This window comes from Wickerhamomyces anomalus (genome assembly GCF_001661255.1).
Source record: "Wickerhamomyces anomalus NRRL Y-366-8 unplaced genomic scaffold WICANscaffold_2, whole genome shotgun sequence".
NCBI classification, from domain to species: Eukaryota; Fungi; Ascomycota; class Saccharomycetes; order Phaffomycetales; family Wickerhamomycetaceae; genus Hansenula; species Hansenula anomala.
In genome coordinates this window covers 1,654,395-1,676,125 of record NW_017567111.1, presented here as the reverse complement: position 1 = coordinate 1,676,125, position 21,731 = coordinate 1,654,395, and the positions used below count along the sequence as shown (strand labels likewise).

The 21,731-nt window shown below is 33.4% G+C and overlaps 12 protein-coding genes across 12 annotated transcripts; 7 read left to right on the top strand and 5 right to left on the bottom strand.

Annotated features, from left to right (window-relative positions):
- Window positions 1-849: 849 nt before the first annotated feature.
- WICANDRAFT_61837 (uncharacterized protein) lies at window positions 850-1,517 on the top strand (the record flags this gene model as incomplete). The annotated part of the gene is made up of 2 exons (XM_019183253.1): window positions 850-866; window positions 1,124-1,517. The coding sequence occupies 2 exons, from the start codon at window positions 850-852 to the stop codon at window positions 1,515-1,517; spliced, it is 411 nt and encodes a 136-aa protein (XP_019040485.1).
- Window positions 1,518-2,605: 1,088 nt separating this feature from the next.
- Window positions 2,606-4,162, top strand: WICANDRAFT_77916 (uncharacterized protein; the record flags this gene model as incomplete). The annotated part of the gene is made up of 1 exon (XM_019184634.1): window positions 2,606-4,162. One exon carries the CDS (start codon window positions 2,606-2,608, stop codon window positions 4,160-4,162), a length of 1,557 nt encoding a protein of 518 aa, XP_019040484.1.
- A 58-nt stretch (window positions 4,163-4,220) lies between these two features.
- WICANDRAFT_77915 (FKBP-type peptidyl-prolyl cis-trans isomerase) lies at window positions 4,221-4,698 on the bottom strand (the record flags this gene model as incomplete). Its single annotated transcript, XM_019184633.1, has 2 exons — window positions 4,221-4,570; window positions 4,623-4,698. 2 exons carry the CDS (start codon window positions 4,696-4,698, stop codon window positions 4,221-4,223), a joined length of 426 nt encoding a protein of 141 aa, XP_019040483.1.
- Window positions 4,699-4,905: 207 nt separating this feature from the next.
- Window positions 4,906-7,563, bottom strand: EMC1 (Emc1p; the record flags this gene model as incomplete). The annotated part of the gene is made up of 1 exon (XM_019184632.1): window positions 4,906-7,563. One exon carries the CDS (start codon window positions 7,561-7,563, stop codon window positions 4,906-4,908), a length of 2,658 nt encoding a protein of 885 aa, XP_019040482.1.
- A 131-nt stretch (window positions 7,564-7,694) lies between these two features.
- MGR1 (Mgr1p) lies at window positions 7,695-8,679 on the bottom strand. The gene has a single exon (XM_019186252.1). The coding sequence runs from the start codon at window positions 8,622-8,624 to the stop codon at window positions 7,707-7,709; it is 918 nt and encodes a 305-aa protein (XP_019040481.1). The 5' UTR covers window positions 8,625-8,679; the 3' UTR covers window positions 7,695-7,706.
- Window positions 8,680-9,173: 494 nt separating this feature from the next.
- WICANDRAFT_22341 (sugar porter family MFS transporter) lies at window positions 9,174-10,580 on the top strand (the record flags this gene model as incomplete). The annotated part of the gene is made up of 1 exon (XM_019180940.1): window positions 9,174-10,580. A coding segment is annotated over one exon (1,407 nt), but the record flags the coding sequence as incomplete, so codon positions are not given.
- Window positions 10,581-11,413: 833 nt separating this feature from the next.
- Window positions 11,414-11,656, bottom strand: WICANDRAFT_29124 (Gti1/Pac2 family protein; the record flags this gene model as incomplete). The annotated part of the gene is made up of 1 exon (XM_019181579.1): window positions 11,414-11,656. A coding segment is annotated over one exon (243 nt), but the record flags the coding sequence as incomplete, so codon positions are not given.
- Window positions 11,657-14,258: 2,602 nt separating this feature from the next.
- On the top strand, window positions 14,259-15,743 carry SNF5 (Snf5p; the record flags this gene model as incomplete). Its single annotated transcript, XM_019181619.1, has 1 exon — window positions 14,259-15,743. The coding sequence occupies one exon, from the start codon at window positions 14,259-14,261 to the stop codon at window positions 15,741-15,743; it is 1,485 nt and encodes a 494-aa protein (XP_019040478.1).
- A 781-nt stretch (window positions 15,744-16,524) lies between these two features.
- On the top strand, window positions 16,525-17,154 carry BSD2 (Bsd2p; the record flags this gene model as incomplete). The annotated part of the gene is made up of 1 exon (XM_019180637.1): window positions 16,525-17,154. A coding segment is annotated over one exon (630 nt), but the record flags the coding sequence as incomplete, so codon positions are not given.
- A 728-nt stretch (window positions 17,155-17,882) lies between these two features.
- PAP1 (polynucleotide adenylyltransferase PAP1) lies at window positions 17,883-19,604 on the top strand (the record flags this gene model as incomplete). Its single annotated transcript, XM_019181530.1, has 1 exon — window positions 17,883-19,604. One exon carries the CDS (start codon window positions 17,883-17,885, stop codon window positions 19,602-19,604), a length of 1,722 nt encoding a protein of 573 aa, XP_019040476.1.
- Window positions 19,605-19,707: 103 nt separating this feature from the next.
- CTP1 (Ctp1p) lies at window positions 19,708-20,709 on the bottom strand (the record flags this gene model as incomplete). Its single annotated transcript, XM_019185548.1, has 3 exons — window positions 19,708-20,505; window positions 20,559-20,624; window positions 20,680-20,709. 3 exons carry the CDS (start codon window positions 20,707-20,709, stop codon window positions 19,708-19,710), a joined length of 894 nt encoding a protein of 297 aa, XP_019040475.1.
- A 202-nt stretch (window positions 20,710-20,911) lies between these two features.
- WICANDRAFT_61826 (uncharacterized protein) lies at window positions 20,912-21,373 on the top strand (the record flags this gene model as incomplete). Its single annotated transcript, XM_019183252.1, has 2 exons — window positions 20,912-20,969; window positions 21,033-21,373. The coding sequence occupies 2 exons, from the start codon at window positions 20,912-20,914 to the stop codon at window positions 21,371-21,373; spliced, it is 399 nt and encodes a 132-aa protein (XP_019040474.1).
- Window positions 21,374-21,731: the final 358 nt, after the last annotated feature.

The following is a 21,731-nucleotide window of genomic DNA, read 5'->3' as shown; positions in this document are numbered from 1 at the left end:
TTAAACCCTCGAGCTTGTGAGGTTATACTATGACAGCACTGGGCCTCCAACGCTTTTTATAATAGTGACACTCCACGAAGAACACCTTCCAATTCTCAACTTTCAAGACCTCTGCTCATTGTAAACAGAACATACGATACATAAACCCAATCATACAACAAAATACTATAGATCTAACGTGATGAAGTGAGATTGCGAACGTAGAACCTGTCCAGATTTCACTTGTTCAAATTCAAAATCAGCCATCATCATAGCAACCATCATTAGCTGTATCCTATGATATGTAAGTGAACAAATCTCATGATATGGCTTGATAAGTTCATTATTCAAGAAATGGTGTGAAATTATAGATCACATCTAGTTATGAAAGGGTTGATACGTTGACACCTTTTTCCATCACAATCCATAGACATCGATACCTTCATATCCAAGCACATAGCAATCATATATCCCTCATAAACGAAGAGTGAGCTGTATCACAAGACCGTAGTTACAACCAATAGTTGATTCTTTCACCTAAATACACCATAATTTGACGCATAGCTCAATATCAAAACTCCGGAGATACACGGCGTCTAGGTGGAACATGTTTTTTTTGTGACTGCTTCCACGAATTCGCGAGACTGAGCCCTAACGCCAGGGCCTCGTAACCTGACTCTTTGGTGTTGGGGTGTTGTTCTCCCATAGTTTACAATTTTCTTAACTACTGTAACGAATTCAGTGGTGTGTCCCGTAGCGAAAGTTTCCAACCTTTGGCTGGTGAAAAAAAATGCTTTGATGGTCACAAAACAACATATACGTAGTGAAGGCTTGAAGTGATTGAACACATATCCAATATCATATATCAAAATGTCTAACGTTTCAAAGTATGTACCTGTTAGATGGGGAATGGAATATTAAGAGTACATGGGAAGTATTCAAGATGGGAAGGAAATTGTGAAATGAGTTTGAAAAGTGTCAAGTAGAATGTATTGATAAAGAGATGAAGATTATGAATAACAACCAAAGAGAACCAACCAGTCAATTTATATCATAAAGAAGGAAATAATAGAATGATCCCATATACCTCGAAATTTCAATCCAATTACAAACTAATTTGAACTTATACTAACAATTTTGCTAGCGATTTCATCTGGGCTTTAACCTCAAGACAATCATCATTTTTAGTCAAACGTCCAAACGTTGTCTTATCCCGTGATCCATTCAATGTTTCAGGTAAAAACACCAAAACCTCATCAGGTTTAGCTAATGAAAAAGCTTTTGGTATCACCCAAAACGATGGTAAAATCACTGTTATCTCAAAATCTACCAAAAACTCAAACAAACCAGCTAAAAACATCATTTCAAGAACTTACTCACAACACAAATCACCAAGAAGAACTGCTTTAGCTGTTTCTAACTTGGCTAAAGGTTACAGAGATGATTTAAGAGCCGTTGCTGTTAAAAGAGTTTCTCAATACACTAGATCAAAAACTGCTAAAAAATCTTACGCTTCTTCAACCAGAGGTAAAAAATAAATTTGATTAACTTTTTCATTGATTTATAGTTTTTAAATTTAAAGGTTGATTTTATTATGTATTGAGTGGATTCAGTGATGCTAATTAATTAGGGTGTCTGTCGTAGATCTGTCCAAGTTTTGTAAAGAAGTAGACTGTTGTGTAATATTGATTGAGCTAGCACATACAAACTACATCTTCTAAAATGCTGCAATGTCTGTATACTAATGAGAATTTGGTAATCTGGGATAGCTACGCAGATACCCAACACTTCCTTTCCAATAAAAAGAGAGCACTCGTCATCAGTATAGGCTATCCATTTAGTGAAGACATTCAATGTTCCGTTGTATTTGATGTTCTTGGGTTAAAACAAGACATTATGTACACCTGCCAAGTTGATAATTAGGATACTCACCCTCAAATATTGCCTTGTACCTTTGTCATATTACAAATTAGCACCAACTACGTGCCAACTTCTTGTTGGAAATGGGCTCTTGAGGACCGACATCTCTATAACTTTTGCTGGGTAGCAACACCTGAACAGTTCTTGAGTGACTTGAGGAGTAGTACAATATGTCTGGTTGTACCATAGCAGATCTTTTGTTGTCGGTGTTGTATCTGAAATTCCACAGGGTCTATGTTCCCCAGATCTATGGTGCACTTTAACAAATGCTTTGACACAATTCATAATCGAAGGTATTACAATTCTAATCTACCATCAGTATCCCCAACCATCGTCTTTACACTTCACATAGCTTCAACTATGTTGGATTAATTTACACCTCTCTATCACAATTTGTCTTAAAAAATTACTCCACGTCGATGTAATTTTCCGATCAACAAGAAATGTCAAAAACTTGGCCAAAAATTATTATGAACTTTTTAACGCAGAAACACAAGTCACAAAACCACAACAAGAGCTTTATACAACGCGGCGCAATATCAATGTGGATTGTCCGTATGGGTTTCCCCAGAAGTTTGAATACCTGACTTTAGTCTTGTTGACTCCCTTTTACGAAATTGAAAGATTGTTTGGACCCTGTATAAATACCATGATGAATTCCTAATAGATTAAGCTTGGTGGGATTCCTGATATTACCATTACAATTATGTCTACAGATAACAAAGACCTTGAAATAACACACGTTGAAGACCGTCATTCAGGTGATCATCCTAATGAATTGACCAAAACAGATTCAGCCATTAACGAAGAACTCCGTCATAATTTAGAGATCCCAGATTCATTAAAACACCTATCACAAGATGAATTAGATGCATTAACTAAGAAAACTCGTCGTAAGATTGATTTGAGAATCTTGCCAATGCTGGTTTATATCTATATTTTGAATTATTTGGATAGAAATAACATTGCAAGTGCTAGATTAGGTGGGTTAGAAAAAGATTTAGGATTGAAAGGAAATCAATATCAAACATGTATTTCAATCTTATTCGTTGGTTATATCTTGATGCAAATCCCTTCAAATATGATTGTTAATAAATTAGGAAGACCTTCATTGTTCATCACTGTCATCATGACTGTTTGGGCAGTTATCTCAACTTGTACAGGTGCTGTTCAAAATTATCACGGGTTATTAGTTGCAAGATTATTATTAGGTTTTGTTGAAGCTGGTTTTTTCGGAAGTGCTTTATATTATCTTTCTTGTTGGTATTCAAGAAAGGAACTAAGCCTTAGAAATGCAATCTTGTATTCTGGTTCGTTATTCTCTGGTGCTTTGAGTGGGTTAATTGCTGCTGGTATTATTGATAAAATGGATAATGTTCGTGGGTTAAGATCATGGAGATGGTTATTCATTATTGAAGGTGCTATTACTGTCGCATCAGTCCCATTTGCATATTTGATCTTACCTGATATGCCTGGTAATTCTAAATTCTTAACTGATCAAGAAAGAGATTTAGTTTTATGGAATTTAAGAAAAGAAGTTGGTCAAGATGATTCTGATTCTGAAAATCAAGAGTCTTATAAGTCAACAATGTTATTGGCAATGAAAGATATTAAAGTTTGGTGTATCACAGGGATCTTGAGTTTTGTTGTTAGTGCAGCTTCAGGTATTACAAATTATTTACCAACTTTGATTATCGATTCTTTACATTTCAATAGAGTTACAAGTCTTGCTCTTTGTGTCCCACCTTATATGTTGTCTGTTGTTTCTACATTTATCTGGGCTAGACATGCTGATAAAACAGGTGAAAGATTCTGGCATGTTGTTGTTCCATTATTCCTAAGTTTGATTTCATTCATTATTACACTAGCTACAACAAATATTGGTGCTAGATATTTTGCAATTTGCTTGATGATTCCTTCATTATATTGTTCATTCACCACTATTTTATCATGGATGTCAAATTGTGTTCCAAGACCACCATTGAAAAGAGCTATTGCTATCTCCTTAATGAATTGTTTGTCCAATTCAACATCCATTTGGAGTTCATATTTATATCCTTCAAGTGCCGCTCCAAAATATTTGGTTGCATTTGTTTGTAATTGTGTTTTTGTTGTTTTGGCAATGTGTATGGCGTTAATCTTGAGAACTAAACTGATGGTTCTAAACAATAGAATTGATAGAGGTACAATGAATTGGGAAAAGGAATTAGGTAAAGGTAATGATGGTTCCAAGATCAAATCTGATTTTAGATTCTTATACTAGATTAGAATATAATGATAATGATTTAATAATTATACGGTTTGTGATAGTAGTACATAGCTCATAACTCATCCTTGATATTTTCATAACCTTTGATACCAACCAATTCAACAGTGAATACCAAATCAGCATCAGGTGGGATAACACCACCGGCACCTCTTTTACCATAACCTAAATGGGAAGGAATGGTTAATTTACGTTTCTCACCAATACACATACCAGCAACACCTTGATCCCAACCTTGAATGACCATACCAGTACCTAATTTAAATTCTAATGGATCACCTCTTTTCAAAGAACTGTCAAATTCTTTACCATCTTCTTTTAAAGTACCTGTGTAATGAACTTGGACTGTATCACCTTTACGAGCTTTACGATGACATTGATCTTCTGGGATTTTGTGAGTAACACCTATATGTTGTAAGTATGAAAAAGAAGTGTGAAAGAAAACAAAGGTGCTTACCAATTTGTAGTTTTTCCTCAGCAGCTGCAAAACTGAATAATGCTAATGACGCAGTGATTAATGATGTGATCTTCATGGTTGTCAATGGCTGTTAAGTTTAAACTGGAGTCGTTGATGTTGAGATTAAAGTCAACGTTGAACAATTGATACACCGTGTTTTCTATTAACTTTCGCGAATTGGAACGGCTGAGCCTAACCTCTAGGCTCTAGGCAGGAATCTCTAGGCAGAGCCCTATAATCTACAAGCTGGGACCCTTTACAAAAAACTTTATCTATACAAAAATTATGATTCAATAACCCATAATGATTTCAAATTTCTTGAATCTTTCAAAGGTTTCAAGATTAGTACAATGATAATCAACATCAATATACTTGCAATCAACTTAACTTTATCAAAACCAGAAGTTAATTTATCAAATTGTAAAGATGGTGAAACTCTTGTACAGAAAACATCTAGCCCATATGAACAAACAATTGAAGTTGATTCTAAATTAGTTGGAACTGAAATCAATGTATCAGCACCCATAACTTGTCTATGATGAGATATAACAAAATTATCATCAATTGTAATTATTGGATCATAAGGTGTTAACATAAATTCTGATTTTTCTTCATTTGTTAAAGGTCTGTCTTGAACTCTTCTTGAATTCAAAATATATTTTGGTAGGTACAAAATCTGTCCATTAGTTAATGATATGATTATTGATTTTGTAGTGACACCAAATCTTGTTTTAGAAATAGCCATTGAATTAATCTTGAATGGTAAAATAAATGATTTTGATAAAACTGCAGGTGGATGTTTATAATCTAATGATGATGAAGTATTATTCGAGAATTTTTCATTTGATTTTAAAGATTCAAACAAATCAATAACCACAATTTTTTGTTCAGGATATGGTTTATTACTCCAATATGAATAAATCACCCAATGTTCACCAAATAAAATATTTATATGCTCATCTTCATGAACATGTTCATCATGGTATGCTGTATGGACAATCTCACCAGTAATAGAATCAATTATATGGATGTATAATGTCTTTGTTGGTTTGTTCAACACGGCAAAGGCTGCAAAATTTGGATATAGGTATTTGTACAATACGGAACGATCACCTAGAACATAACCAACATTTGCGATTTTTTCATCTTCATCCTTTGAAGCAAATGCAACAATTTCTTCATCTGCGGTTGTTTCAAACTTCCAAGTTTGTAAAACTTTCTTGCCTTCGATTTTCAAACCTTGAATTTTATTTGAATCATGTTTTATAATGAAGCTGGATGATGAGGAATTTAAATTTGATGGGTCATCAGATAAGATAACTGCAAATTCATTTTCAATTTCAACATAAAATTTATCATCACTATCAAGTTTCTCGACTTTTAAAGGAGGAACAATTAATTTTTTCTCAATGAATTCACCAGTTTTAGCATCCAATTCTAATCTTGGCCCAGATTTAGTGAAAACGTATAATCTTTCATTTTCAACAGTTTCAATACTAAGGATATCATCTTGTTGAGTATCAAACGACCAAACTTTTTCACCATTCAATGTATTCAATGCAATAACTCTACCACTTTTAGTACCAAGAATCAAGTACTTGATGAAGCCAAAATATTCATTATTTTCTTTTGTTTGGCCAAAAAGTGATACTTCACCAGTGGCTATTAAAGGTAATGTTTCCCAAAATGATTCATAAAGTTGTTTCAATTCTTTAGCATGTTTTGTTAATCTGAAAAGGTAAGCTTGGAAAACGTTCAATTCTTCTTCATGTAATAAATCATCTGGTGTTAAACTAGTTTCAACTTCTAAATCAACGATAGCATGTGCAACAACTTGGGATAAAGATGCATCTCTTTGCCAAACTTTAACATTATTCCAAACATAAGAATAAGTTTGGTTTGAAAATTCAAACATTGAATGAATATTTTCCACACCATCAGTGGAAACTGAGATCGATTTGATTAAATCAAATGGTAATTTTTCATCACCAAGGAAAAAACTTGAAATTTCATCTCCAGTATCTGGATCAATGATATTAACATGATATTCTGTGAATAAAATAAATGAATTTTCAACAAATTTCAAAAGATATTTATGAACATTTGGAATTGTGAATAAAAGAGATCCATCTAATTTTAAAATTTCAATATTATGATTTCTTTCAAATGCAATTAATGAATCAATTCTGATTGCAATGAATTCGTCAAATTTACCTTGGATTGGAATTGGTGATGAAACAACACCAGTGTTTTTATCAAATTGTAAAACATAATATTTGATTGTCTGATAAACTAGTTTTGCCCCATGGAATTCTTTGATTGAACTCCAAGATATTTGTAAAGTATGGGTATGGAATTTCTCACCATCATAGAACCCATAATGAGTATTTTCAGTATCTTGCTCATTAAACAAGATGATGAAATTCCCATTCTCTAAAGGTGATATAATAACATTATCAAATTTCGAAATTGATTCAAATGATTTAATATCACCATCATTATTAACCAAAACAACTTCACCATTTTTGAAAACAACAATAACATTCTCACCGTGGGCTTTAATTGCACTAATCTCTTTACTTGTGAAAATTGCTAAATCTTTAATCCAGAACCCATCAATAGGATCCCAAACTTGTAATAATGAACGGTTTAGATAATTCAACCCGGTGACGATATTATCACCCAATTGAATAACACTTTGCTTTGAATCTTCAACAACATCATCGAAATGCACTCTCCATCTAACATTCCCATCCTGAATACCTGCTAAAGTATTGGTTTTCGTTAATAAATTCAAGATCTCTTTTCTTGGATAAAGGATATTTGAACTATCCAATGGACCTATTTGACGAATTTTCCAATCTGTAACATATGCTTCATCACTGAAAACCGCCAGCACGGTTGTGATTAGGCAGATTAGTCCAAGGAATTGGAACTTCATGGTATGCGTTGTTGTGATAGTTTCCCCAAAAGTTGTTGTTATGGGTTCGTCGATGTTGCCTTTGGGCTTTTTTTTTGACGTTTTGAATTTCTCGGATTTACTACGACTAATTAAATTGTATGCCTTAAAAATTAAATGCTATATCATTTTGTATTTGGTTCTTCTTGAATTGTTTGTTCTTTCAATTGCTGCTCACGTTCTTTTAAGAAATTTTGAGTTTCCTCGAGTTTCTCAATCCATCTAAATTTTGGAATGAATCGAACTTCATATTCAGTATCTCTTGCCAAAGATTCCCAAGGATCATTCAATTCCCAAGCCTCCAAGAAATCTATATCATCTTTCAATTCATTACCTTTCGGTATCACAACCTGGGGTCTATCAAACTCAGGGTTTGTAAAACTTTGGAAATTTGGCAACATATCTTTAAATCCAGGCATTTTTAAATTTTTCAAAATATCTTGATTATGTTGTTTATTTAATGCTCTCAATTGTTGATAAATTGAATGAATTTGATGATTTTGCATTGCAAAAGTTGGTGATTCTTGATGATTAATTTGTGTTTCAGTTTCTTCAACCCATGTATCTACTTTGGAACTCCATTCTTTAAAACTCATAGGTTTATAATCAATTGGACCAAACCAAAAATTTGGCTTCAATCCTTGTTTTATAGCCTTACTTCTGGAAACTTTTGCCTCTTCATACCATGGATCATAAGGTAGTATTAATCTTGAAATTTCTAAACCTGAATTGAAAATTAAATAACCACCAGTTACAACACTTAATAATTTTGAAGTTCTTGCTAAGAAACTTGTTTGATGCCATATAATTCTTGTATGTCTAAACATTATAAGACCCATCATTGTTTGGAATGCAGTTAATCCATAAAGACATGGTAAACAATCAGAAGCTGGAACTAAAGGACCCCATACTTTTAAACCTACACTAGGTCTTGTGAAGAAGATGATTTTAGAGTCATCTTGATTGTCTTCTTTTGGGTTTGCTGGGTTCTTGGAATTGTTATTGTTATTCCTATCACTATTTGGAGGGATGAAGAGACCCATTGTGCAACTATTCTTCCTACACTGAATTTATAACTTTCTAGTAATCCATCATTTCCACTTGCCAAATCCAAAAGTTCGAGAAGGAAAAAATGGATTTTAAGTTTCGCGAATTGAATATTACATAATCATATCCGCGAACTCGTTTTGCATTTTGTTTTAACGTCTCAGCTTTTTTCGTTTTGTGAATAACGTCTCACAAAAACCACCATGAGAAAATCCACTCTCCCACAGAGAAAAAATGAATAGTATCTCAGAGAAGATATGTCTGGGGTAATACAGATAGATCTCACATTCCTCCCCCAAAGTCTATAAATACAGCCCTTCACCTCCTCTATTTCAAATCATTTTATCATCTTTTTCCAATACTTATATTTCATTTTACAATACAAGTTTAAAATGTCAACTCCAGAAACTAACAAGTCTGAAGCTTCAATCAATTTGAAGTCACTCTCACCATCACCCTCACCATCTGATTCCATTCCAAAAGCAAATGTTCAACAAGTTGAAGAGGCAATTCCAACCCAATCTTTATGGGATTTGAAAACTGCAATTTTATTATGTATAACTACTTCATTTTCAGGTTTTATCTTTGGTTGGGATGTCGGTACGATTGGTGGTATTTCCAACATGGCCTCCTTCCGTAATTGCTTTGCACCATTGGATGCGACAAATGGGACTCATGTTTTTTCATCAATTGTTGTTGGATTAATCATTAGTGTTTTCAATGCAGGTTGTGCAATTGGTGGGTTAACAATTCCAAAAATTTGTGATTCCAAGGGGAGAAGATTTGGTATTTTCATTAGTATTTTGATTTATTTGGTTGGGAATGTTATCCAATTGACTAGTGTTTTGAGTGGTTCTTGGGTTCAAGTTTTAATTGGAAGAATTATTACAGGTTTGGCTATTGGGTCCACTTCAGTTTTAACTCCAATGTTTATTAGTGAATCTTCACCATTGAAGATTAGAGGTGCCATGGTTGTTTTCTATCAATTAATGATTACTTTGGGTATTTTGTTGGGTAATGTTGTTAATTTTGCATCAAAGGCTAGTTATGAAGGTTTAAATACTGAATGGATGATTCCAATTGCATTATGTTTTGTTTGGAGTTTTATGATTTTGGTTGGTTTAGTTTTCATGCCAGAATCTCCAGTTTTCTTGATTTCTATTGGTGATCGTGAAGGTGCTATTAAATCAGTTGCTAAATTGAATAACCTTTCAGTTAATAATGCATTAGTTTTAAGAATAGTTGCTGATATTGTTGATACTTCAAATAGAATTAAACAAGATATTGGAGATGTTAAATGGAATGAATTTTTAATTGGTAAACCAAGATTATTTTTAAGATTAGTTATTGGTATGATTATTATGTTTTTCCAACAATTTTCAGGTGCAAATTATTTTTTCTATTATGGTACTACGTTATTTAATTCAGTTGGTCTAGAGGATTCTTATGTTACTGCAATTATCTTGGCTGCTGTTAATTTCTTGTCAACATTTGGAGGTGTTTATTTTGTTGAAAGATTTGGTCGTAAATTTTGTTTATTGGTTGGTTCTATTGGTATGTTTACATGTATGGTTATTTATTCATCATTGGGTTCATTTGCCCTTTTAGATCAAGTTTCAGGTTTGGAAAAGACTTCAGTTGGTGCTGTGATGATTTTATTTACATGTGTTTACATTTTCTTTTTCGCCACTACTTGGGGACCAGTTTCATTTGTTGTTGTTAGTGAATTGTATCCAGTTAGAGTTCGTGCTACATCAATGTCTATTGCCACTTCAATCAATTGGTTTTCAAATTTTCTGATTTCATTATTTACACCTTTTATTACTAAAGCTATTGGGTTTAAATATGGATATGTCTTTGTTGGATGTTTATTTGTGAGTGCATTGTTTGTTGGATTCTTTGTTCCAGAGACTAAAGGTTTGAATATTGATCAAATTGATGCCTTGTATTCTAAGTCTGATGATGAAGAGGAGGCCACTAATTGAGAGTATCTTGATTACGATTGTCAGGTGACAATCTTGACCATTTAAAAGACGGTTATTTTTCTATCATTCTTTTTTTTATTTTTCTTTAATATTATGATTACTTTTTACAAATTGTAAGGTTTCCCGATAAATAAAACTCCTTGTATTAAACCAATAAAACCCATGAAATAAATAATACACATATATACGTCTTAATAATTGAAGGATAACCTATCCAAGGCATTCAAAGCTCTTCCATCATAATCCACCCTCATTATATTTGTCTTGTTCAAAGGTGGTAATTTTATAGAGGAGCGAGGAATGATGAGATCTGAAGCTGATGAAACATTCGATTGTATTGAACTTGATGTAGACATTGGCGCTGATAAGCTTTGTTGGTATTGACTAGGCGGTTGTTGTACTTGTTGTTGTGATACTTTTTGTTGTTGTTGTTGGTTATATGATTGTGATGGATAATTTGGTGATGATAATGGAGAGACATTTCCCTTATTATACACAGATTCATCAGATTTTGAATCTAGGAATGCATGTTGAGGATAAATATCTTTAGGAATCTTGATATCTTTTAAAACTGCATCATTTGAAGGAGTCTTGTTTAAGAATTTTGAAGTTGAGAAATCCTTTGCAGTTGTATATGAAATTAAATGTAATTTATCACCTTTTAAAGTTGTTAAACTGAATGATTGTTTTATTAGCCCATCTGGCTTATATCTGAAATCTGCACTTGATGAATCCATGATTGGACTAGTTTTGCCACCAACACCTTCATACTCTGGAGATGGTGAAGAATTAGACGTGGCCTCCATTTCTCTATAAGTTAAAAAGGCACCAGTAACTCTTGAAGCACTCCAAGATCTCCCATCAGTCCATCTTCTCATTTTGGCCTCTTTTTCATCCCATATAAAGATTGAGCCAGGTTTGATTAGTTGACGTTCATGATCTTTCAAACGACGAGTAATCTTGGGTATTAGTCGTTGTCTAGCAGCTTCTAGTAATATTAGGGCGTCGTTTGGAGACAGCACTGCACCGTTATAAGATTCCATGGTTGATTTGTAGGATGTAGAGGATGATTGGTTCTTAGTGATGTTGATGGGTATTTATAAAATCAGTAAGGCCGATAAGAGTCGTAGAAGTGAACAATTATTAAAGGAATAACCAGTGTTTAAGTACCACCATTGTATCATGTCTGAGCAATTAACTGCTCCTCATCGAATCTTCGACTTAAGCTTAAAAAATTTCTTGTTTTGCAGAAAAACTAAACACGAGTTAAAATTTCATGGAGACAATTGAACATTGGCGTAAAGTATCGGTGATTACTCGAAACGACAAGGGGTTAATTCTTTGTGTATTATGAGATTATAAGGGTGTATCCGATAGCTCTACCTTGTCTCTTTCTCTTCTTCTCAGCATTGGTAATGATTATATCATGGGCTTAATGGCTTAATAAGGTCTGTGGTGAAGACTCTTGGAGCCCAAGCCCCTGTCCTACCAAGAAGATGGGTTATGCAGCCTGAACACTTGGAGTAGGAGGAATAGTACAAAGCCTAGTAGAGTATGCTAGATCTGACAACCATCTACACTTCTACACTTCTACCATGCCCTTCTCCCAACTGTGTATTATGTGCGGCCTTCAGATAACACATGACCAATTCAAGCACGATTATTGGACCCAAGAAAGGGCATCTTTGAAGCAGCAATTACCTTCGCAAAACATTAACAGTGGGCATAAGCTTCAAAGTACATGTGTACTGCAACCAGGATGAGAAACACTTGGAAGGGTTCATGAAATTTGAATTAATTCTTGTCAGTTTTGTATTCACCTCGGTGGCCTCCTATTTCAACACGAATACGGCTGTGATATATCGGAGGAGACGAACTGGTTTTCGCAATTAAACTAAAGTCTTTAGACTTTTTGTATCATCGTCATACACGTATTGTCTTGGCCTGGCTTAAGCTTAAAGTATGCAACTGCCACTTTTGATACAGTTGTGGAATTTTGAATACGCTCTGCTCAAGCTCCGTTCTTTTAATCAAGGGTCCAACCCAAGGTGTGATTACTGCTAGAATCCTATAATATTGTAGCCATGTTCTCAGCTCTTCATCTTGTCTTTTGGCCCTTCTCCAAGATCTCTTCTCTTGCGTTTGATTGATCCTCACATGGGCCTCATCGCCATAAAAAAAATCAAAAGAAAATTAATACGGATGTTTCTATTTAACCGACAGCTACCTCCGATGAAAATATCCGGCCAAACATGCCTATACAAATTACAAGAAGTTGAAACAAGTTTGGGCTGTGTATTGTCTTTCTAGGTCTACGGGAGGATATTGAACTTGTTGCAAGCTCTAAAAAGTTTGAACAAGCTGCTGATTTAGAATCAAGCGGTGATTACGTGTACAACCAAGCTCCAATGGAATATCTCATCAACTTGTTAGCCAAATAGTGTCAGTATTGAACACTTGCTCAATCAGTCGTATAGTGAAATATTATTCATCAGTATTACAAATGGTAAGTTGTAACTCTCCGATGGTTTCTGGAGCTTTACCCGTGAAAAGATATAAGATAAGTTTAAGCGCAGAAAAGGTGTCAAAACTTGTCGCGCCGCGAATCATTATGAATTTAACTATGTACACAGCATTAACAATTAATGAATTATAACGTCTTAGTTAAATCGTAAATTGTATAGTCATGAAGTGCCGAATCCTGCTCAATAATAATCTGTGATTTTAACAATAAATGATACTGAGCAAATCGTATATCTGAAGTTGTTCTTTTAACTTAATTGATTACGTAATACACTTTTTAGAAAGTTACAACTGATAATTTGAAGTGAAGATTGTTAGGCAAAGTATACAAAAAAATATGTCATTAAAGGAGTTTTGTGTGCATCTTTACGCTCCAAGTTTAACTAGGGCCTCCTTCAAGCGCTTTTTGGTGCTCTTTAAATTGAAAACTCAAAATACCAAAATAAAGTCAACATTCGCTCAACTAAATTTATTTTTAAAAATTCATCTTTGACTTTTACTACGAAAAAAAAGTACTCCAAAACCCTTCATAATATTAAGAAATAAACTTCAACAGGATCTGGTAATATTACAATAATGAACCACTAATCTTTACTAAAAGAATGTTGAAATAAATTAAATTCAAGTAAATCTGGATTACATAATCAATTTTTCAGAACCGGGTAAAAGTCGCGACTTTTATGAAAATTCCACCTGAGAAATTTGAGATTTTGACCAGCGCCAATAGCCAATTTTAAACCAAGTACCTGAAATAATCGAAAAACAATAACAAAGAGATTCAAGTGTCAAATCAAACATTTCAGCCAAGTATTAGATCTGGTATCATAAACACACAATTAAAAGATACATAGCAACACAATGAATTTCAATGGAATGAATATAAACTCCCCAAACACGATACCTTACCAACAACAACAACAACAACAACAACAACAACAATTTCAACAACAAAATAGATATAATCAACAAATACCCATGTCCAACACCCCACCAAATATGCAACAATACAATCTTCAACAACAACAACAACAGCAACAGCAGCAGCAGCAATTGAACCAACAGAGAATCGCTAATGCCTTGAATTCAAGAAATATATCACAACATCAATTACCTCCACATCAAATGCAACAAAGAAAACCATCAATAATAGAAAATAAACAACCTGGATCTACACCAACTCAACCACCACAACAACAACCATCAAACCAATTCTTATTAGCTGCACAAACCATTACAAAAGTTCAAGAAAACACTCATTATTGGTCAGAGAAATTAAAGCAAGAATCAAAACTTTTAACAAAAGATGTATTATTATATGAACAATTGATTAATAGAGATATCACAAATAGAGAAATTTTATCTAAAGAGAAGGAGCAAGGTTCAAACAAACAATTATTGGCAAGATTAGTTGGTGATTTAAAATTTTATAATGATTTAAAAGTTTCAAGAATGAAAACTATTGGATTATCAAATGCTGGTCATTATACAAATACTATATGGGGTGAAGGTTATCAAGGTTATGGGAATGGGTTCAGTGATGGTCAAACCAGAGTGATATTACCAAAAGATCGTAAAAAACCTTCAAGATTAAGAGATTTCCAAATTTCGAAAAAATTGAATGAAATTCAAGCTTATCAATCTGATGATTTTATTCCAATTAGATTAGAATTTGAAATTGAAAAGGATAAGTTCAAGTTAAGAGATACTTTACTTTGGAATCAAAATGAAAAAACTATTACATTGGAAAATTTAGTTGCTTTAATTATGGAGGATTATAAATTGAATAATCCATTATTATCAGATACGATATTGGCTTCTATAAAAGAACAAGTTACAGAATATCATCAACACGTTTTCAATAACAAATTTGGTTATGATTTAAGAATTTTAATAAAATTGGATATAATTATTGGTAATAATCAACTAATTGATCAATTTGAATGGGATATTTCAAACCCTTTGAATTCTCCTGAAGAATTTGCAGAAGCAATGACATCTGAATTAGCATTACCTGGTGAATTCACTACGGCAATTGCTCATTCCATAAGGGAACAAGCTCAATTATATACCCGTGCATTATATTTAATTGGATATGATTTCCAAGGTGGATATATTGATGAAGATGAAATCAGAACAAATTTAAGAACTATAGTGACTCATCAAGATTACCTAAGGGCTAGAACCCAAGTTACTCAATTTACTCCACAGATATTGGAAGTTTCAAACCCAGAATTGGAAAGATTAGATAAAGATCGTGAAAGAGATTCAAGAAGAAAAAGAAGACAAGGTAGAACAGGTCGTCGTGGTGGTCCAGTGCTACCTGATTTGAAAGACGTTCCTAGAACCTTTAGAACCCCTGTACCAACAACAACATTACCAGGTGGTGTTGATTTCACTGATAGTGTTAATTCCTATCATGTGATTACTGAAACTATAAATAAACCAGTGGAGAGTAAAGCCACACCAAGAGCACCTGTTAATCAAGGATCCGTCCATTCCACACCAGTGATTGTCCATGAGACTATGGGTATCCCTGGCAGAAAGAGGAAGGTGGTTGTTAGTCATGTTCCTGGAGTTTCTTGTATAGTGAACATTAAATTAAAATAGATTATTGGGATTGGTAATCTATTACGTAAGTTTATCTCTGGTACGCGCACTGTATGGGCTATGTTAAAATTCCCTTTTCTTAAATTTTGAGAAAACGGAAACAAAACAGTTTGGAAATTCTGGAACTAAAGTTGAAACTAAAATACGTGGTGCTTTTAAAGACTTTTGGATAGATCTCAAGATGTCAAATGAACAGAAAGATGTATGTTAATAACTTGAATATACCACTTTGTGACAGGGGTTTGAGGGTTTCTTTGGTGGCAAAGTTTCAACAATAGAACCCTTGATGTGTACAAAGGGTCAAAAAGGAGTGAGAACAATAAACTAACTTATTTTCTTTTAGAACGACATTGTGGTGACTCATGAAAGCATGAATGGTCCTTTATTATCTTCATTTAATGAACCTGAAGAGATAAATGATGATGATAACGAAATATTACAAGATAAGCGTGATTCTGATGATCGTTTAATACAAAACAATGATATTAGTGATCAAGATCAAGAATTGGCTAATATTCAAGAAACTGTATTTGCATCATCTTCATCATCATCTGATAACCACAACTCTAACAATACATCTAATACAAATCATGAAAGTTCAAGAACTACAACAACACCTTATCCAGAATTATCATCCGCATCTTCATCATCAACAACACAGAATCAATTTAATTTAAACTATATCAGAAATAATTTTAATTTTTTGGATAGAATGTTCAAGACCAGTCATAATTATCAAAAAATCGGAAATTCATCATCTCAAACAGGGCCAAATGATAATGATGGTGTTTTCAATAATTTATCCGCAAAACCAGATACTCAACCAATAGTGGACTCAGATAAACCTCCAACTTATGAAGAAGCTGCAGCTGATGCAACTCCTCCATACTGGGAAACTTCAGTGATGGCTTCAGGTTTCGCAGATGAAGTGTTTGTCGATGGATTACCTGTTGGTAACATTGTTAATTTCATGTGGAATTTAATGGTTTCTTCATCTTTCCAATTTGTTGGGTTTTTATTAACTTATATTTTACATACTTCACATGCTGCCAAGCAAGGCTCAAGGGCAGGTTTGGGTATAACTTTCATCAGTTATGGGTATTATATGATTCCTTATGGTACTTCTACTGTTCATGAAAATAAAGAGACAAATAAATTGGAACCAAATAATCCAAATGATTACCAAACTGTGACAACAGATTCTGATATAACTGGAACTGTGGATAACTTCCATAGTAGTTTAAGTGCAGGTGTTGAAAAAGCTACAGAGGTGAAGACTAGTTCACATGCTTCATTTATTGCTTATGTTGTCATTGGGTTTGGTGTTTTCATTTTCATTAAGGCATTAATTAATTATCATAGAGCTAAACAAATGGAAAAAGTTATTTTGCAACCACCAAGTAATATGCCTGTTGCTGAAGAAGTTTAATGTTCTTGGTTATGAATTTTAGGTTGGTCTTTTTTTTTTTATTATTTTAGTTTTTTTTCTCTGCATTATTTATGGTGTCATATATCGGTTTACAGTATTTTAAGGGGGAAGTACTTTAATGTTGTGTATTTAGGAAGGGATATGATGAAAGAAGTGTCATTGGAATCAATGTCGTTTATGGATAATTTTTTTAACTTTTAACAAAAAAATAGATGTTTGATCATGTTAAACAGTGGATGTTCTATTCCAAGTAGTTAATAGTAGTGCTCTTTTGTTGCTAATCAGTATTGTATTCATAATACTTTATCATAAGTCAATTTGGAATATGGTGATGTACTTAATATTTCATATTGATAGTTTTGACCTTCTGAGATCCCTGGAACGCAAAATCCACCAAATTTTCACACAGACAATCAGAAGGAATATATAACAATAGTACAAAGCTAATATATCCAAAATATAATACTTTTTCTATATAAAATCTCCATTAACTTCATTGAAAAAAGTATATACACCTGTGCCCCTACCAGCCAAACCACCATCGCTTCAAACCGTTTTTTCCTCGCCAAAAAGGCCCAAAAGAAAAAAAGTGAAGGGAAAATTATAAACAACTTTGAATCAAGAGTTTCCATCTTCAATCAATATAAAACCCCATCAAGTATATATTGATTCTCAATTATCATTGAAAGAAATCTGAGCTTAAGATAATTATGAGTGCTTCCAAAAGATATGGTGTTACAGATGCTATTTCTTTAGCAGGTCCTACACCAGCGGAAAATGTATTAAATGATCAATTAGTTCAAGAATTGAAAAAACAAGGAAATTTTGAAAGTGAAGCAGAAACTAAAAAAAGAGTTGAAGTTTTACAATTATTACAAAGTTTAGCTCAACAATTTGTTTATAAAGTTTCTAAAAATAAGAATATGAGTGAAGGTATGGCAAAAGATGCTGGTGGTAAAATTTTCACTTATGGTTCATATAGATTAGGAGTTTATGGACCAGGATCAGATATTGATACTTTAGTTGTTGTTCCTAAACATGTTACAAGGGATGATTTCTTCACGGTATTTGATGAAATTTTAAGAGCAAGATCTGAATTGGAAGAAATTGCACCTGTTCCTGATGCTTTTGTTCCAATTATTAAAGTCAAAATAAGTGGGATCGAAATTGATTTAATTTGTGCTAAATTAGATATTCCACAAGTTCCAATAAATTTAACTTTGGGTGATAAAAATTTATTAAGAAATCTTGATGAAAAAGATTTAAGATCATTAAATGGTACAAGAGTTACTGATGAAATTTTACAATTAGTTCCAAAACCAGTTGTTTTCAAATTATCATTACGTGCTATTAAATTATGGGCACAAAGAAGAGCCATTTATGCAAATATATTTGGATTCCCAGGTGGTGTTGCTTGGGCAATGTTGGTTGCAAGAATTTGTCAATTATATCCAAATGCAGTTAGTGCAGTTATTGTTTCTAAATTTTTCCACATTTTAACACAATGGAATTGGCCACAACCTGTATTATTAAAACCTATTGAAGATGGTCCATTACAAGTTAGGGTTTGGAATCCAAGGGTTTATCCACAAGATCGTCAACATCGTATGCCAGTTATTACACCAGCTTATCCTTCAATGTGTGCTACACATAACATTACAGCATCAACACAAAAAGTTATAATGGGTGAATTAGAAAGAGGTACAGTTTTAATGAATGATATTATGAGTAATAAAAAAACATGGAGTGATTTGTTTATTAAACATGATTTTTTCCATAAATATAAATTTTATTTAACAATAATTGCATCAACAAGAGGAGATGATGAACAACATTTGAAATGGAGTGGGTTAGTTGAAGCTAAATTAAGATTATTAGTTCAAAAATTGGAAATTTTCCAAGGTATAAATTTAGCACATCCTTATGTTAAAGCATTTGAAAAAACTTATCTTTATGAAACTGAAGATGAAGCAAAAGAGATTGAATTAAATTTTGGTAATTATTCACATGAATCCAATTTAGGGAAATTTAAAGAAATAACTGAAGAAAATAAAGATGAAGAAATTAAAGAAGGTTTTAAAAAATTACATTTAACTGCATTATACATTGGTTTAGATATCACAGTTTCTGGAGAGGATAAGAAATTTGATATTCATGTTCCATGTAATGATTTTTTCAATTTATGTCGATCATTCCCAGAATATAGTGATAATTCAGTTTTCAGTATAAGTATAAAACATGTTAAATTATATGATTTACCAAGTTTTGTTTATGGAGAAGATGAACAAAGACCAATCAAACCTTCCAAAAAGAGAAAAGGTGATAAGAATGGTAAGAATAACAAAAGACCAAAATCTGTTAATTCAACAGATCAATTAGTTAAGGAAGCTGTTGAAACTGTTGAAAGTGTACCGGCAAAAGTTGCATCATGAAATTAAGGAGATGTGTAGTTTAATAGTATTGTATAGAAACATTTAATGAGAAAGAAAGAAAAAAGTTACAATGATTGACTGATTCTAGCCTCTAATTATTTTTTTAACCCAATACAACTAATACTTTTTCATAAATTGTGAAAACAATACCACCACTCAAGATCAATCTACCTAATCTTGGAGTAGCACCTTTCCAAAAAGTTTTCAAACCTTCCTCTTTGAAAATTGTAGTAAAACAATTTATAGTACTTGAATATTTTTTAGCAGCACCTAAAGCTTGCATTCTTGTCTTGACAGTATCAATTGGCATTGTTGTGTAAACTGTCACAATACCTGAAAAGGCACCGACAATAAAAGTCATCACAGAACTTAATGGTTGATCTGGAGGTGTCCCCGATGCTGATTGTATAGCTGACTTGATCTTATTATAACAACCTAATCTAACAGCTTGATTTGAGGCTTGTCTTAATGAAACAGGTAGAATACCTGAATATAAACCTTTTAATCCCAAATCTTTAACACATCTAAATGGAGTCATGACACCAGACCCATATATAGGGATTTTGGCTTGTTTATCATCAATCAAAGCAGTCTTGATAGCTTCAAATGGTGTAACAGCTACAACTGATTCTAATAACCCAGCACCAAGCCCTGCTAAAACACCTCTTGGACCTGATAATTTCCCATCTTTATCAGCCAATAGTTTTTTGATGGAGTCAAACCCCAAGAATCTTACACTTGCCTTGACCGTATTACCAACAACAAAAGCTGGACAACCTGTATATAATGAGGAAACACCTTGTGTTTTGGCAGTGTTGTAGATGAGCACTAATGGATTACGGGATGCTTTGGATGATTTGTCAATTAGTTGTAGTCTAGTTTTGGCAAATTCAAAAGGGTACTGGAGAGATTAATTAGTATGGAGATTGGGAAAAGATGGGTTTATGAACATACTGTGATTACACCTTCAACTGCACCAGCTGTACCACCAGCTATGAATGATTTGACTGGGTCAATTTGCTATGTAAATGGTTGTTAGTCTTGAATTATTAGGATATTTCTCAAAGCTACCCACTTTCTTCTTCTCTTGAGGTTTAGCACTCATTATTTTCTATATGGTCTTATGGTTTCCAATTGATAAAAGTGTCAAAATATTTCACTTTCGAGATTATGATGATTCATTTTTTGATCGTTACGGACACAGTTTTTTTTGGGTTGTTTTTGTTTTTTTTGTTTACGTTTTTGAAGTTGAATCAGTTTGAAGATTTTGAAATTGGTGGCAATAAAAAGATCAAAAGATTGGAAAGATGGTTGAATATACAAAAGAGGAACAAGAGAAGTTGGTGCAGAGATTTGAGATTCAGAGTGAGTTATATATTGGTTTTTTCTGGGAGTTTAAAGGTTGAATATTGACCATTTTATTTCAAGGAGATGAAAGAAGAGCTGGTTTAGTCAACGAAATAAGGAAGCTCTGTGAGATATTTGAGTCCAAGATACAGAGACGTGTCCACAAGGTGCCGAAGAAGTTTGCAGAGCTCAAGATCAAGGATGTGTTGAATGTGGAGCGAGACCACAAGATCAAGATCTATCAGTTGATTAGTGACATTGAAGCTTACAAGAAAACAAACAACAGGAAGATAAATGACGATGAGCAAATGAGACTGGAGATTGCTCAACTGAGAAGAAAGAAGGCTGACAATCTGAGAAGCTTACAGAAGCGCAAAGAGAGCATTGCAACGACTGGACGTGTTTCCAAGCCAAAGAAATGATTGTGGATAAACATTCATCAATGTCTGGATAAATAGGGAAACCACAAGACATCAGGATCCAAGCATTAAAGCCCCATACAAATCACAATACCATTAAATCAAACCACCGTCACCCTCAGCTACCCAATATCACAAATCATCCACAATCTCTCTATCAATTTGTAGCTGTTCCTGTTGAAATCAAATTCTCCCCGTAGTTAATGCTGGCACTCTTCGGATTGGCAGACCCTCGAAAGAAAAAAAAAGACCGTCAAACTGAGAAGAATCCAATCAACGACGTCAGGGCTTAAGAACAGGACATATTCAACAACAACAGAGAAACGAACCCAGAGGCATTAGCTGGATAGGATCCATTCCA